This window comes from Crassostrea angulata, chromosome 1, assembly GCF_025612915.1.
Source record: "Crassostrea angulata isolate pt1a10 chromosome 1, ASM2561291v2, whole genome shotgun sequence".
In the NCBI taxonomy this organism is placed as follows: domain Eukaryota; kingdom Metazoa; phylum Mollusca; class Bivalvia; order Ostreida; family Ostreidae; genus Magallana; species Magallana angulata.
Genome location: NC_069111.1, coordinates 27,789,388 through 27,807,864, shown reverse-complemented (window position 1 = coordinate 27,807,864; position 18,477 = coordinate 27,789,388). Strand labels below are relative to the sequence as shown.

Below are 18,477 nucleotides of genomic sequence, written 5' to 3'. Positions count from 1 at the left end.
TTTTTGTTCTTACTTAAATTTTTAGATATCGATGACTGCCAACCAGATCCATGTCAAAACAACGGAACCTGTACAGACCTGGTCAACGATTACCACTGTGATTGTGTTGCAGGATTCAATGAAACAAATTGTGAAAACAGTACGTACTGCATATGCTTAATTTGTTTTAAATCTATATCCAAAGATTTATGGAATGCAATGTAGGCATTATTTTTTATCTGTACTTATTGTTGTAGTACTTGAAATTGATTATAGATATCAATGACTGCCAAGCAGAACCTTGTCAAAACAATGGAACCTGTACAGACCTGGTCAACGACTACCGCTGTGATTGTGTTGCAGGATTCAATGAAACAAATTGTGATAACAGTAAGCAATGCAAATGCTTAGTTTGGAACAGATGTAAAGATTAAAAGCTTTTTTTTTCATCAGATATTTTATTATTTTCTTAGTATGACTTTATTGTTCATCCATTTTCAATACAATTAAAACTCGTTGGCAATAAACAACAACATTTTTTTCTTTTTTACAATAAATTGCATTTGTTTATGAACAGATATCAATGACTGTCTTCCGAATCCTTGTCAAAATAACGGAACCTGTACAGACATGGTCAATGATTACAAGTGTGATTGTGTTCCTGGATTTAATGGAACAAACTGTGAAAACGGTAATAACTATTAATGCAGTATTTTTTTCAGATTAAAAGGTGAAAAATGGGGTGATAAAATTTTGAATATTATTTTAAATGTTTCCAATGTTGTGAGATGTATGATTTGTCAATAAATTTTGTTACTTGTGTTCCAATTGAAATATTGATACTGTGTTAAAAAACCGGACTTCTACATCCAATAATTGATACGAGGAATGGTTTTTTTATTTTTATTTTTGATAATTTATTTTAATTCTAGATATCGATGACTGCAATCCAGAGCCTTGTCAAAACAATGGAACCTGTACAGACTTGATCAACGACTACCAATGTGATTGTGTTGCAGGATTCAATGGAACAAATTGTGAAAACAGTAAGCACTATAAATGCAATATAGTTTCGTTTTATACAAAGACCCAATAGAGATGTCTTTAAATGGAACGAACTGCACAAACTGTAAGTTGAAATATGTTTACCATTATGTTAATCTTTTAACCAAAGAATCAAATTTCTTGTACACATTCAGAGAATAAATGGTTAAATGCTTAACTTTTAACTTTTTATTCTAGTGATACAAAGATGAATACAAATGTATTGTCTATTGGACAAACATTAAACATAGACATCAAATTAAAGATAATTTCTTTTTGTTTCGGTCCTTTCATAAGTTCTTGAAATTTTAGATATCGATGAGTGTCAACCATTACCTTGTCAAAACAATGGAACCTGTACAGACCTGGTAAACGACTATCAATGTAGTTGTGTTGTGGGATTCAATGGAACAAATTGTGAAAACAGTAAGTACTATTAATGGAAACGTGTGCTTTTTTTTTTAGAATATATACAAGTAGATGTGTCAACATACTGTAAGCCTTAAGTCATAAACATAAAGTAATCTCCTTTACTATAGATACTGATGAGTGTGCATCCCAACCTTGTCAAAACAACTGAACTTGTATAGATCTGATCAATGGTTACCAATGTAACTGTACAGATGGGTTTAATGGAACGAACTGTGAAATTGGTAAATTAAAATATGTAGTTCTTTACATGTTTTTTTTAAGTAGGTCGATTACATGTCTTTGTAAGGAAAGCTTGGTTCGGTACAAAAAGTTTAAACTCGTTATTTCGTTGACAGTTTATATTTTTGAATTTTTTCAAAAGATTTTAATTATCTAATATATACAACATATGATTTAAGCAAACAATTCGTGCGAATGGTAATAGTTATGTTAAGTCAAATGATTGGTTTTATTTCTCTATCTGTTGATAATTTTTTTTTTCTCTTTTCTTTTTAATAAGCACGTTTGTGGGTTCTAAAGTCATTAGTTGATAAATAATCTTATTTCGGCATACAGGAGTGTCCCTTTTTATTTACACAAATGAAACCTTACCCAAAATTTTGTTCGAAATAATGAATATTTAACGTTTCTCACAATAGATATGGATGAGTGTGCATCTGAACCTTGTCAGAACAACGGAACTTGTATAGATCTGATCAATGGTTACCATTGTAACTGTACATACGGGTTTAATGGAACAGACTGTGAATTTGGTAAATTAGGATATAATTTAATTTTTGACAATGCTAATGTTTTTACAAAAATGTTAATTATTCACATGTTTTTAATTTTAACTGTACAAACGGATCTAATTGAAAAAAGAGAGTTATTTGTATGTCTAGATTGAATTTCATTATAGTTTTCCGTCTGACTGGATGAACATATTAGATCATAAAGTTCAATTGCAATATAAATAATGTTGATAAATACAAATTATACATATCGAATGTTCAAAAAATATATCGTTAACTCTGATACTTTGAACTATTTTAACTTTTTATATGCCTACGATTGACTTTAACAAAAGAAGATATTTATAACTTGAACTCTTAAGAATATGGTATAGATTCAGATTGGTAAATAGGGGTTGACATTTAGTACGTATAGATACAGATCTCATATCTACAAAAATGCTTGTGATATACAGCACACTAAAACATTGGGATTTACTAACTATGTTCAAACATATTCGATGCAAATATGCAATACCAAAACTTTCTCTGACAATTTACTGCAGATGTTGTGATGTTGCATACCTTTCAATTTTTTTCTAAAACACAATTGCATTGGTATGTTCATATTTAAAAATTGTAATTGTCGATAAATAAACTTCATTTTTAGAGACCAGTTACCAGAGACAGTCTGAGGCAAATTAATTGACGACATCAATATAAATATCCAGACTATGATAACTAAATCAGAAAATTAAAAAATTGAACAATTACATGTATAATGCTAAGTACAACAAAACATGTTTTATGAAATGTTTTTACTATTAAGACCTGCATACGAAATACTACATACTAGATATTTTAATTTGATGGTATCTTTTTGCCCTGCTTTTACGCTCCTGAAACACAGGAGTTACTTTACTTGATTTACTTTAGACGTCGATCTGTGCGCTTCCTTCCCGTGTAATAACAACGGAACCTGTATTGATTTGACCAATAGATTCCAGTGTCAGTGTCCTTTGGAATTCAATGGAACTACCTGCTCTACAGGTATAAAATGAATTTTATCCAAAATATGATATCCTTTTATTTTATGCAACAAAAACTTAATGATCCATCGTGATATTCAAAATAGCTTTATTTAATATAAAGTTAGATTGTATCTTATTGAGGGTACTTGGCATCTATTATCTTGAAGTATATGCCGCCAGATTTTATGTAAAATTCTTTAGTGTTGACAACACTCGAAGTTCAGCTACATAATCTCATAACAAATACAAAAATATTTGTATGGTATTGAGATAAAGAAATATTCAACACTGAGATTCGAACTTAATGTAGTTTTATGATATTTTTAGTCTAACTGGTAGATTTGCTTTTTGTCATTTTCATAGAAATAAAACTCATTTTACAGAGTATATTAAAACAGGTTCATTAATATTATGATAAACTGGAATTATGTTTATTTTTTAGAATCATATTTAACGAAATTCACAATTGAATTAAAACTAGACGTAACAATATCAGAAGATTTGTCTTCAAGCACTGATTACAACACCGTTAAAAGTAAAGTATATATTGCCGTAAGTATAAAATCGTTATAAATATATCTCTGTCTGTCTACCTACATTCTGTCTACTTTAGGAATCATTCTTTGTATAAAATGGGGTGATCAAACACGGTCAGGGTGATCAAAACTAATAAAGCCTGAATTAAGAGCTTTAGGGTTGGTTTGATCCCGACTGACCGTATTTGATGTTTTCATAATAATAAATGTCAAAATGGATTCGTAGTGGTATCACAGACAAAGACACTGAAAACTGTAAATATATCTATATATTTGCAGTTAACAGAAATGTATTCCACGATACCAGGATCTACAGTGATCATACACAGTCTACGGTACGTATATTTCATGTTGAATTGTTCTATACCATCATTTTGATCGTATCGTAGGTTTTTTAAGTTAAGAATTTCATTATAAATACCAGCTGCCAGATCGTGGTCTGCTGTATGATATAAAATTGTTTTAAGTAACGTATATTCTGCGAAGCTATCATAAATTCAATGCTTTTTTGCGCTTCGAAGCTTTGCTCAGGGAAAGCGTACAACATGTGGTTAAACGAGATATGAACAATAACAAAAAAAATGAATATTAAGTGAAATAAACTGCATTAGTGTATCTTATGCATTTCAAACATAAAACAAATAGAATTCAACAAGAAAGGTAAAAGTGTGCTTGCGTTACGTATTAAGTACAGTAAAATCTTGTCTTGAATTTGAAAACATCTAACTCGAAATAAAGTATGCATTTAACATGATTGTGATATTTTTGGTTTGTTATGCTTGTTTAAGTCTAATTTTTAATACACATGCATTTATTATTTTTTATGGTTATATTTAAACAACCATATTTTGTTTTACTCGACTAGAAATACGTGTGTTTTACTTCAAGCCATTTTTTTTGGATTTTGCATTTTTGCCATCCAAACAAATATAAGTGGCGTTAAATTAAATATGTAATTTTTTCAAACCTTGATTATGTTAATAAATTGTTAGTGCACTGTTAACTTTATTGTGTATTGCAATAATTGATATAATTCTATTTGACGCCCTTTAAGTATGTTACAGAGGTAGTTCACGATTCAGCGAACACATTGTAGCTCAATGTTCAACACTTAAGATGGCTCTTTACACATTGAAATAGATTCTTAAACCAGCAGTAAATTAGTTGATTTATGATAGATAGCATGATGCACAAGAAGCGAAAAAATGTGCAATTTTGGATGAAATATAATGATTTTCAGAAATTCAAATTAAGTAAATATGAACAAAATCTAAAGGCTCAAACTTTTGATCTACCGTTAACAAACTCGTTACTTTATAATTAACCACTGGGTATGATAATATGATACCAAATCAAATGATCCAAACAATATAACAGAACATTTAAAACCGCCACATTGTGTGAGTCTCGGTGTAGTAAGGTGTCTCAAATAAATGGATTGTGGTAGTTCTTTTTTCGCTTGCGTCACTTTTTGATGATGGAATTGGGGTGTTTAATTTCTTTTTTGCTAAAAATGAATATATTCGAAAATGTTATTTTTTCAGATTTTATAAACTAGCATTTATTATACCAATTTCCGGGCTCATCAAAATCCAGAAAACATGAATAACAAGCGCTTAATCTTTTTTTATAACTATAATCACTTAAATTTTTTTTGTAAAGGAAGGGAAGTCTTATTGTTGACTTTGATCTCATTATTCCGGATGATCCTGTATCCAAGGTTCAGGTAGTGGACACTGTTTATAAGCTTGTGAACGGTCTAGCCTTTGTCAACTACTCCGGCGAGGTTGTGAACGTAACATCAGCATCATTCAATTCGTCTGCTGGCACCGGTGAGAATAGTAAAACCTGCATACTTTTTTTTTCGAAATAACACAACCTTAAATTCAAAATCTCAGTCTTGGTAAAGTTGAATTGTAATTGGTTATTCCATGTTGAACAATATATGTCGTTTATTAAGTAGACGGTTGTTGTTTGTTGAAGTTGCAGTTTGCAAGATTGATGTTTTTCAGAACATTTCTTTAAAAAATATTGGCATAAGAAATGTATTCAACTTAGACTTGCCCCAAATAATTACTGTATAGTATTTTATCGTTTTTTTTCCCTCAAAACTTGAATTTTTAACCGCTTGATGAAAATACAATTGTGTTGCTGCTTTATTTGAATGACTTCTTGTCTAAATAAAACAAATCCTCTCAGTATGTTGATTGTCACACCATTTCTTCAGTTATTATCACCAATTCCACTGACGGATGTTCCATTATGAATTCCCAGAGCGTGTGTTTCCCTGGATACAGGTGTCATGAGTTTAACAACTACACAGTGGCCTGCATGTAAGAACCTCTTTTATCTTTTGATAAGATAAGAATGTTTTACTGTGGGTTTATAAACTGTAAATGTCGATAATAAAGTTTTCGAACAATTTTTACTATTGGTATAGGGTACTTTTCTCCCTCTTTCTTTCCTTTTAATTATTGATTTAACTCCTTCTTTAAAAACATTACTTTTTTACAGTCCAATTATCAGTAAGTATAAACTTAAAACATTTATTTAATGAATCAGTTCCTCTATTTACGTATAAAAAATGTGCATAAAATTGACAATAATGTCTGATTTTATTACGATGAACTATGTTTAATTTTATATATAATCAATCTTTTCACAACTTAAAATTGTTTATTGTGCTGCAGCTACGTACATGTTACCTTTATTTCTTAATGACGTATTTAATTTTGTCGTTGAATTTTTTCAATTTTGTAGTTAATCTTTTGAGTGAAAGATGAATGAATGTGATGAGCTTTACATGTTTTTGATTTTTGTGTTTTACACGTTTAATATTTTCATTTGAATTGTGTTTTTTTTATATGTTCTTATCAATTTATAATTCAAATAACAACAATTTGATTCTCAGAAAATTGCATTTTTTTTAAAAAGGACTGTTTCTCTTATACACGGATGTTAATGCTTATTTTCTTTTTACAGATTGTATGAAATTGAAAGTTTGTATAAACAATTATTCTTTCTGTGAACATACTAAAGTACACGTCTTTTATTTAATCTAAACTTCATTTTAATAAAATTTGATAAGAATAAAATATAATAGTTGTATAAATATCTTTTTTCTTTACAGTTTCAGATAAAAGAGCAACCTTCGGACTCTATTGTAAACCAGGAATCACAAAAAATAACATGTCCATAGTTTTTTTTTATTGTGAATCGTACTTTGTAAATAACAAAAAGTTCAATGTAAAGTCATTTCTTAACTTTTGTAACTTTAATTACATGATTGACACATATGTTTATGTCTTATTATGTTATAAACGTTGCACAAAAAGTCCTTTCGTACTTCACCTTTCTGTTCCTAAATCATTTATTCACCTACAAGTTTTGTCGAACTAGCAAAATGACTATATCATTCTTAAATTATAGTTATCATCTTAACATATACTCGGTATAAGTATATAAATATCTAAGTTTAAAAACGAATATATTTTTCAAAAATTGTTCCTAGATAAAAGTTTATAGCTAAAAATATCATTTCGATTTTCATGTGAAGTTTATGATTAATTTGTTGATCAAACGGCCTTCTTAATTTTTTCAGGGGGGGGGGGGGGCAAATTTTGTAGATGGGACAAAAGTTTTTAAAAATAATTGCACTTTTATTAACATAGCTAAGATAAAATCATTTTTAGTAAATATTCCAATTTGAAATGTACACGAATTGAATATGTTTTAGGAGTTACCTAATTTCAAACAATGAACATTGTATCGGAAGGATTGGAAATTAAAATACATAAACTCTTAGACCAACGACCCATATCAGTGCATAAATCAAGATTGAGTGCAGAGATGACGGGAAATTCATTAAAACTAGTCTTTCTTTAATGTTGTACACATTGAAAAATCATGAAGACTAAACAAATGACATTAAACTTGTTCATATATTGCATGCACACGATACTTTGCTGTCAATAAGCCTTAAATCGTCTCATAGTGCTATGAAAAAATCCTTATTGATACTATGACAAGTGCTTCCGTTGTTGTACAATGCTAAATATGTCACTGAATAACATGTATGATTTCCTGATTCATGACTACATATATTAATAAAATAAAATTGGAAATCAACAATTTAATTTTCTTATGACTAAAATGAAGTAACTAAAGAAACAATACCTTTCAATATCACACTGCTCCGTAAAAATATATACCTCTATTTGGTATTATATAATCAACATGAATTCAATTGAATAACAAAATCAAAAGCTAATTCCCAAAATAATTGTACAAATATGATGTACGTTAGTGTACCTCTAATTTTAATTTAAAATATCTGAGATGGCATTGATGTTAATTTTATATTCTAATGCATTGCTGGATCTCTGTTTCTGGCAGAAATTCATGCTGTTCATCGATGTATCAAATTGTCCTTGTTTTTTAGGAGGAGGTTATCCCATCATAATCTTTTGTCGAATAAACTCTTGATTTTCTATCATTCCTTGCTTTCCCATCATGCCTTGTTTTCCCATAAAGCCCTGATTACCCATTATTCCAGGTTGTCATGGCATCACGCTTAAGCCTGATATAGTATGTGGTCTAAAGGGCTAATTTTTCTTTTTTGTTCATGGAATTAAAAGATGAAATGTTTACTGGAGAATTTGTCCTTTGTGACTGACTACTTTTCATTTCAGTTAGAAACATTTTTAGTTGCAAAACGCTGATGAGAAATGAGTCAAATACAAGTAGATCAAAAGACTGTTTATTATTTGTCCCTGATGGTGGTCTAGATCCTGAAGAACCCTGCATCTGACCCATCGATCCAATCCTGAATAATTGAGAAAACCCACCAGTACTGGATGCCTCACTTTGTGAAAAGCACATGAAATAAGAATTCAAATTTTGCTGCTGTTCAATTTTTTTTTCTGATATCCAATCCTCCTCGGTTGTCCCATTAAACTGGAAATTATTAGTGATGCTGACTTACTTTTGATTCTTAACCACAGGGGTAAAGCCGTAATTACTGTTGGACATTGTAATTGGTTTTTGCTCTTTGAACCTTCTTTGCTGTTCCTTCTGCTACCCTAGGCCCTAGCCTCTGTTTTGATTACAAAGTTAGATTGAAACTCCCTGGACTTCACTCACGAGTGAACCGAGACATTAGGTCACCATACAGGTAAACTGGCAAAGCCACGGCTAAGGGGGTATACTAAATGAATCATTCATTTTTACGAGTGTGTGATAGTAAAATTCAACCGAGGGTCAAGATTTACGGTCTAGAACAAGGCTCTGCCGAGTCCTGGACTGTGGATTTTGGCCCCATGGTGGAATTTCACTATCACACACGAGTATAATGAATGACTATTTCCCCGCATTATTTTACATTGAAAAACGATGTCTGACAAATTTATGTTATGGCGTTAAAATATTACTTTCGGTTTATCCCTCCGTGTGCTTCAAATAGTACAAGTCTAAATGAGAGCATACGGCAGTTTTTTTTAAATAAAAATATGATAAATTGTAATCAATTACCTAATGGATAATCTTAAACCATCATTTTGCATTTCCCTACAGCAGACAACATATGTTCATGAATTAAAACGGCGTAGTAGTACACAGTGTTAGACAGAAAAATCTCACACTGCTGTCTCGCATCGGACAAACCGATCTCAAACCGGTGAAAATGCGAGAAACAACTGTCCTATAAAAAACAAGTGGTATTTACTGGTACAATAATTAGTTGATAACAAGTGAATTATCTACTTGAACTTAGTAATGGTACAGGCTTATCACTGAGACACGTAAGGGCTACTTATAAATAGAACTAACGGAAAAGAATACATTTGATAGGAACATTTTGAAAATTTAACACTAAAGTACCTAAAACTAGTTCAAACTATTGAAAAAATAACAAAAATCTGGATGTTATGTTTCCTATATCATTTTTATCTCTTTAAAGGGGCATGGTCACGATTTTGGTCAAAATTTATTTTCTGTTTTTGTTATTTGCAATGCTTTAGGAATGCATTTATAATGATAACCCAAAAATTTTAGAGTCGTATGTAAAGTTATAAGCAAGATACAGTGCTCACAAGTCTTTGTCATGTAAACAAGGCTCGAGCCCTATTTTTGTTTACATATGTTCAATATACCACTAGAAAATCTTTTTCAACAAGATATATCTATCTTCTTATTCATTTGAAGCATAAATAAACAGTTCCTAACGTTTAAAACATTCATTTTAAGTCTAAAACTGGCATTTTTTCTTCAACGTTCAAAATATAAACAAAAACTTTGTTTACATAGCAAAGAATTGTAAGCTCTGTAACTTGCTTATGACTCAACAAATGCCACTCAAATTTTAGCTGCTTATTAAGAATGCCTTACTGAAGTTTACTTAACAATAAAATTGGAAAAATAATATTTGACCAAAATCGTGACCACGCCCCTTTAAGTCAAATAACTAGACTGTTCTCTGTTTCCAAAAGATACATTACTCTTCTCCAGAAAATTTATTCATAATAAAAAATTGCCATGCAGATTTTTATGTAAATTGATTATTAAAAAGCTTAAAACAAGAGTTTATAAATCCATTTCCATGGTAAGAATTGGTATAATTATATATCAAGTATACAAATGTTAGTTGCATCATTAGGTGTTACCTATAATAACATCTTTGTGGGCAACATCTTGTAGGGAACATCATGAAATGCATGACTGTCACAGAGATTCAAAAGAAGGAAACAATTTGTTGAGCAATTTGTGAAATAAATATTTTTGTGAATTTTATTGGTTTAAAAAACATCTCTTTCTGGAAATCATAGTAGATTTGTAATTTTGATTTGATTTATAATAACTCTATACTTTTAATTAATTTGACGGACTATTTCATTTGTTTCAACCAATGAAATAAATCCTGACTTTTGTTCCGTTTCATCTTGTTGCGCTGCTCAATTTGTTCTGCGATGCTGCGACTCCAACTTAGATATCACATCCTTGATGGTCGATATATATGAAGTTAACTGAAACTTAAACTCTATATTTTAGTAGTAAATGTAAAGTTACATTTGGTAATTTAATGATATGTAAAGTGCATTTTAAATTAAAATAAAATCAAAGTTTACAACAGTGTATGTAATGCCGTTCTTCATATAGACTCTTTTGGATATGATTGCGCTTATCCAAACCAAAAAATGCTTCCAAAATTTCACTTGTAACTATATGGTCTGGTATGTGATATTGTTGCTTTGCTCGTCTTGTCCGCCCACTGATGCCTCCTATTAAGTGATATTATCTGAAGAAATGTAAAAATAACCTGCAAGACCGTGTAAAATAGTGCAATAGCAACTAAAGGTTTAAACGGGCGAAAGAACAACTAAGGGTTGAAAAATGTGTCAAAAGATGAATTTACTACAGAAACAAGGCTAGCAATCGGAATGAAAGCATGTTTTTTGTTTGTTTTTTAATCAATAAAACATATGTAGGATTCCAAAGTGTCGTTGGAGTAAACAGTCCGATAGTCACGCTATAGTCCGATGGTCTGTGCTAAATCCCGATGGTTTAGCATCTCAATGTCCAATGGCTCGCGAGCAGTCATAGAATCCCGATGGTGTCACACGCCTGTGTACACAGCAATCAAAATAATTGTGTTTTAAATCTTATTTGATAAAATAAATTGTGAATGACATAAGTACAAGTATATCATTATTGATCAGACGCTAGTAGCACTGATGATTTCAATCCATGATTTGTTTTCATTGGTAATTTGATACATATAATATAATTAATGTGTCTCTGAAGTTAAATTATGGACTGCATAAGAAAATATATTTCCACACGATAACAATACAACATCTACCACAGTTCAAGAATTGAATCTTTTGAGTTACACGCAACTCATTTCACCCATTTATTCTGGAGATAACAATATAATATCTATCTGGTCTAAGAGTCATGGAAGGCTTTCTTCTCACGAAATTGTAAACAATCCTCATGATAAAAAAAGTAGTTCTCAGGTAACAATTATTTATACTTAAGGCAAGGATCTAGTAAATAAACGAGAAGTTTGAGGATTGAATTTCTTTCATGATGTAATATGGTATAAATAAAGTCTGGACAATATAGGGTTTATCGAAGCGTACCTTTACAAAAAGACACCATGAAATAAGTAGACATGTAACACAATGATAGATGAAGATAAGTGGTAACATTTAAATTTTTTTCAATGCCAGATCAGAAGGCCTACTCGTACTTTTGCATCTTTTTGTTAGATATATTAAATTGTATTCATATCTAAAAATAATATATCCATGCATCGGTTTTATAATTTTCTATGGAATTCCTTAACGGCTGTAGAGAACGGTCAAGAATAAACTTGTACATCGTACATATTTATTTCAAGTCGTGACGTTCAAAGGACACAGCACCAACAAGGCGTAAACTTCAACTTTTATTACCTTAATTACCATGTCTACAATGATTATGGCAAAACGGCTAGAGCAGTAAGGATTATCAAATAAACATCAATTCATAAAAATAAATCTGAGCCTTTTATCTATTGGTCAGGGTCTAGGTTAAAATTAACATTCAAATGATCGCGAGAACCCAATTACATCAACAACCAATAGATACTCACATTTAATTGTGATATTTTAAATACGACAATGATTATTATACAGAAGGTTATCGCCTATTTATGTTGGACGGTCGTTCAGAGCAATATGAGCATGTCCGCATGGTAACCTTGTTATGTTATTTTAAATATAGTCATATATTTTGTATAAACACACTTACTGTATCTAATGACAACTCAAGTTTCAGGAAGTTTATAAATCTTTACACATATAATAACTACCTGAGTGGAGTGCTGCACAATCCCATTGTTAACTTTTTCATCCAGAGCAGCATTAAAAAAATAGAACCATGCAGGAAGTTTAAAATTCCTGATGCTTCCAAGCATAGACCAGTCACGAGGGGTAGAGGAGTACTATACAATATTAAGATGTATAAAACGTGAATATTTTCTAAAACAAGTATGTACATTTGGTTTACACTAACGTGTTTTGCTCTAATTCCTTGTGTGCTATCTAGTCATTTTCGAGGAGGATTACTAACATGGAATGCGGTAAATGAAACCCAGGTATGTGTTAATTTATTCAATATCTATATCATTAGCTTAATTTAACCTACAAATATTTTTTGAAAGTTTAATGTTGGTCAGTGCTGACATTATTATTTTTTATTTTATATAACAATATTGTTAGGGGTGTAGAAATTGACTTTTTCATTTCGTTGCGAAAATAGGCCAATGTTTCAACAATATTTTGGAAATGAAACTGATATACAAACTGTAGCCGCAACTGTAACATTAAAAAACTAATGCTAAAGGTAATTGAAACACAGTGACTACAGCAACGGTTTTTCAAAATAAATAGAAACCAAGATGTTCATAGGTCAAATCACTCACCTGAAGAAAAGTTCTTGTTGTCTCTATCAGAATTAATAAATATAAAACACATATTAAATATTGTAAAACTCATACAAATCCTCATATGTTCCAGAATATGACAATACATAAAAACAATTATAGATACAAAGAAGTCTATTTTTTTAACATTTTCATACAGTTCATACATTTAGAAGTCCGCCTGAGTGCCTCGGTCGGAAAGCAACCGACCGTAATTTTCTTAACCGGTATATACATGTATACCCCACTGCTATTAGATGAGCGATCGAAACTAATATGGCGACCAAATGCTTTTATGAATGCATGTCAGCTTTAATACTTGAACCAACTTAGAGCTTTTCAACTGATATTGAAAATAACTAACCTATATAAACATCTTAGGTAGATAATGATTCGTTTCATTTAAGAGCTATTGCGTACTTTATATATACATTGAATTGTTGGTTCATGCTACCTCATTTTTTTGATGATTTTATTCACAAAAGTACATTCATTTTGTCAAAGAATAATTGAAAACGATATAAGGCAAAAACAAATCGAAAATTCTTTCTTTCACATGTCTTTATAAATATACAAATAATATTCGATCCTAAAGACATAAGATTTTACCGCGAGGAAGCTACACTACAGTATTTACATTCTCCTTTGCTTACATGGCTTTGAAGCGGGTGGGGAACGCAATGTTATCTGGTACCCCAACGATTAATTCTAATGTTCCCTTTATATTTGGATTTATTTAAACAATAAACTGCTTTCTTTCGTATGAAGGTGGCGACATTGCAGAAAAAATACATTACCTGCGTTAGCGGGTAGCCATGGTGACAATGCCCCAAGGCCCACGAAATAACACATTTTAAAAAGTAATTTTTTTCAAGAACATTTTTTCTCATCAACTGAAGATCACAATTAAACCAAACTAATTCAGTAATTTGCTTGATTTGAATACTTTATTGCTTGGATTATTTTGGTCAGTTAAAAGTAAATCTTTACCGATAAATCTTTTTTTTACACTAAGTAATCCGATTTTAAAGCAATGTTGATTAATACTTATGTTATGCCAATCGAGGTCGAGACTTTTTCGATGAAAAGTACTGTTTGCAGATCAGACTTTGAACAGTAGTTTCAATTATTTGTTGAAGTACATATCCAGCACATTTGAAAAACAAGAGGCATTGGTTGGATTTTTATTATCAAGTTTTTTTTTCATTTTCTTGTTTTGGTTTTGTTTTTTTGTTTTTTGTTTTTCCAGATTCTAGTCCGTCACCGTCTTACCTTTGTTTACTCCTACTGTTCCAATCCACAAAACAATACATTGGAATGTATCAGTGGATGTACAGGTAGTGTGGTAACGAACGCAAATTGCACGGAAAGTAATTTAGCAGAAAACTGGGCGGATTTTGAAGGAGAAACCATATTTGATATCAGACACGCAACATCATCACACCTCGGTTTGCGGTTTGTAAATTATAATCATGCATGAATGAAACATCCATTTTGTTTTATTAAAAAAGACAATTTTATGTATCTTTATTTAATATATATATATATATATATATATATATATATATATATATATATATATATATATATATTTATATATATATATATATATATATATATATATATATATATATATATATATATATATATATATGTTAAAATTTTCTATTTTTGACATTGTAAAACAGTGTTTATACATGTGTATGAAATATTGAAAGATATACTAAATGTTAATACTCACTTAACATTTTGATTTTTTTTTCAAAAGTTTTTAATTAAATAAAATAGAAATACACTGAATTGAACTAAACAGCAGGCAAAATGACTATAATTGTCCTCTCCTGAACAATCTTAAAAATTAAACCCGGGTACTTTTAATATATTTAATGCTGTTGGATAAAAGTGATTACAACCCACACAACAGCAGAATTTAATTTTTTCATTACAATGTGGCTAAATAACAAAGACCCTAAAAGATGTGTTGAATTATTATATTCAATGTCTATGTCACTGTTTTTATCACCAAAACTTTGCCAAAAATGTAGACCATTTATTCAAATATCGGTGATACAATTTGGACAAAATGCATCTACATGTAAAATACCATAAAAATTGCAAAATTATAGTCGTCTTTCAATCAAGAAATATGTTGGTAAATATTGCATATTAAATCATTATTTCTGATATAAGATTTGCCTCTGGGGATTTGGTATCGTTAACACAGCCTACATTTGCTCATTCCTTGAGCCTTAAGATGACTGTAGATTTAAGTCTACGAAGTGATACTGGAAGCACAAACCAGTCACCTGTTTCACCAATGGCTTCATCTATAATACATCCATGTGAACTCAATCAGTACATTCACATTCCAGGTAAAAAAAAAATAGCCTTTTTCTAAAATACACTTAATTCTTGACATTCTTTTTTTCTTGTAAACCGCTATCAAAAGATTGATTTCATTTCATTGGCCTTTAAAAGTTTAAACGTAAGAAGTGTTGGTAACCTTGAAAAAAATACAAATCACATGGTTTTATATATAAAAAATCAAAATCGGTTTGTCATTGTTGCTCTAATGGAAAAGAATTGCGTAGTGATAAAACGTAAGGTAAAGTTCTGAACCTGTGGTACTTGTATTGTAAAGTATGACTATACCCAGGATTACCCACCCAGACCCCACCCGCGCATAAATTCCGATTGTCCGATGATACGTTACGTATAATGTTATTATTGTAATTATATAATGGAATTATATCTACATGTAAAACATTTGACATTTCATCCCCATTTACTTCTTTAATACACAAAATTACTACGAGTGCATAGTATTACAAATGTAGATAGACCATGCAAATTCGTAGGAGCTGCTCATTTTCTCAGTCATCGGTTTTGGGTGTTGCTTTGGTCATCTTCTTGGGCGTCATCTTCCCTCTCATTTAATTACAATGTATGTTTACTGAAGAGGGTCATCGGAATGGGATAATACATATAATTCCTATGACTTGCACAATCATTCGTACCACAAAACGCATGATCGCACGAGAGTTGCACGTCCAATCGCATTTGCGCATGTTCACTTGCGTGATCTTATCGCATTATCTTACAACACTCACTTTCTTTGTACAACAGTCGCATATAGACGCATGATATATCGCACGATTAAATGCATCGCACAACGGTCGCTTTAGATCGAGCAAATTTCATACGAATACTTTTCAATATTCGAGTTTTTTTTGGCAACAGTTTACGATCAAAATCTACACTTTTCGGTCGCACGAATATTCTGTTATTTCGGCTCGTGTGCCAATTGTGAAGATCCTATTTTCTTGCTTTTGAAATTGTATTTTCATTATAAAGATATTTTGTTCTTTAATTAAAGCTGATAAGAAAGTTTGTATTGCCAATATTTAATATATTTACTTTCCAAAGTGGCGGACTTTGACGGAGATAATATTCGATGTCGCTTTGCATTAGGGTTAGACGAATGTGGATCAATTTGTAGCAACCATTCATCTTATTTGACATTAAATGAGGTAGGTTTTTTCTTTTAATTTGAACATTATGTAGGACTGTATCTCGAAATTTTGTAACTTGGCCTGCTGAACAGATTTATTAATATTATTTTGCATGATTTTCCCCTAGACAGCCTGTGCATTCTATTTCCATTACGATGTGAGTAATGGAGATTACGCCGTGGCTTTACAGATTGAGGATTTCACAGACTCGTCCTCTAGTGTTCCATTAAGCAGCGTTCCTTTACAGTTTATGATTATTGTTAGCAGTATTCCGTGTTCTGAATCATGTTCCTTTGTTTCACCCACACCTCTCGATGGAGATACATTACATTCTCAAAACGGATTGTTACAGTTTATTGCAAGAGCTAAATCACGTTCTTCATATGAAATGTAAGTTAATATGATTGTTAATTTTTGTTCCTAGCTTTCAGTGAATGGGGATATTAACTTTAGCGTACAGTGTAAACGTTCTTTATTTCCTTAAATCTGTGCAACCACCATGATATCAAATTCAGTGTGGTCGAGGTCCGTATCAATAATCATTTTTAAAAACCCTCTCGTTAAATCATTAATTTGAATACCGACATCACTTTATTTCAAATTTTATGCAGCAAATTTGGCTTTATTTAAAATTTTGCAATTTTATCTGTCAGTAAAAACTTAAATATATACATATATTTATAAAACAATATAAAGTATCTTTTATTATAAATATCTTCATTTAATAGTGTTTCAAAAATCATTTTTTGAAATCTTAAGTTTGATGCGTGTTGTGGCAATTTTTTGGTCAGTAGGTTTTTAATATAACAATATAGATATTCTAATCGTTCAAATTGAAGTTGATTGATTATGAAAATGTTTATTAAATATTTTAATTCTTTTGTCTAGCTTTTGCATTCATTATAGTTATTTTCATGATATTTCTGTAATAAACGTATTTCAGAGTGACAGAATTCCATGTTATGTCACCTCTTCCATTTACAATGTCAGCCATCTCACAACCTGTGGTAGACGAGTATCAGGTCACCATGTCACTAGAGTCTGTTGTCAATAATGTAATCGGAACATATGTAGTGTGCTTTTCAGCAGAGACGAATAAAAGGTAAATGGTAATTATATATGTAACCAAAACTAAAGGATATAACTATCTTTTAACCATGTAAATCAAAGTTTGAGTTGTATGCTCTTACTTTTCAATGAGGGAAAAATCATATTCTTTTGAATGTAAATTTTTTTATGCATCTGCGTATTTGAGCACATTTCTTTGCAGTTATTTTTCTAGTATGGAATAACTATGATATTAATGTATCTTTAGTATGGTGGATTTCGTTTTTATTGCCTTAACTTTGTTGAAGTCAAGTGGTGTTATGTTTATTAGGATCATACAAAGCAAGTAATAGTGAACGCAGGCTCGCAGTGCAAAGCGCTAGAACTGCATGCTCTCAGACAGAACTTGGGCGATATCATTTTTGCTACTAGTGCTTCCTCATCTTCGCCGCTAGCCAGTCTCTTGCGATGAAAAATAAGGAATCGAACACTCGGCTTGCAAAGATAGTGTTGCCGTTCACATATCTGTCGTCATACTCGGACCCACAATTCCCTTCAAATTGCAAATGGCTTCCTAATTCACGTTTTCGTGAGATCCAAAGAAAATGGCATTTCCATGAAAAAATATAACAATTACGATTGACGCATCGAGAAAATAAAAAAGATTTCATATTATATTAACCGTCCTAGTAGTTTTGAAATCCAAGATTGGGTTTCTTACTT

The 18,477-nt window shown here is 30.9% G+C and overlaps 3 protein-coding genes across 3 annotated transcripts in view; all 3 read left to right on the top strand.

The window, feature by feature from the left end:
- The window catches only part of LOC128191925 (neurogenic locus notch homolog protein 1-like), a 67,096-nt gene that overhangs the window by 12,926 nt on the left and 35,693 nt on the right, over positions 1-18,477 (top strand). The window contains exons 18-20 of the mRNA XM_052864299.1: positions 26-139; positions 256-369; positions 557-670. Coding sequence (XP_052720259.1) covers positions 26-139; positions 256-369; positions 557-670 — 342 coding nt within the window. The remainder of the gene's footprint in view (positions 1-25; positions 140-255; positions 370-556; positions 671-18,477) is intronic.
- On the top strand, positions 1,563-8,853 carry LOC128186722 (protein crumbs homolog 1-like). Its single transcript, XM_052856587.1, has 9 exons — positions 1,563-1,676; positions 2,094-2,207; positions 3,102-3,215; positions 3,639-3,748; positions 4,012-4,067; positions 4,378-4,392; positions 5,395-5,564; positions 5,960-6,065; positions 6,247-8,853. The coding sequence occupies exons 2-9, from the start codon at positions 2,096-2,098 to the stop codon at positions 6,284-6,286; spliced, it is 723 nt and encodes a 240-aa protein (XP_052712547.1). The 5' UTR covers positions 1,563-1,676; positions 2,094-2,095; the 3' UTR covers positions 6,287-8,853.
- LOC128186743 (uncharacterized) lies at positions 12,622-16,967 on the top strand. Its single transcript, XM_052856624.1, has 5 exons — positions 12,622-12,868; positions 14,445-14,650; positions 15,386-15,567; positions 16,622-16,725; positions 16,839-16,967. The coding sequence occupies exons 1-5, from the start codon at positions 12,764-12,766 to the stop codon at positions 16,866-16,868; spliced, it is 627 nt and encodes a 208-aa protein (XP_052712584.1). The 5' UTR covers positions 12,622-12,763; the 3' UTR covers positions 16,869-16,967.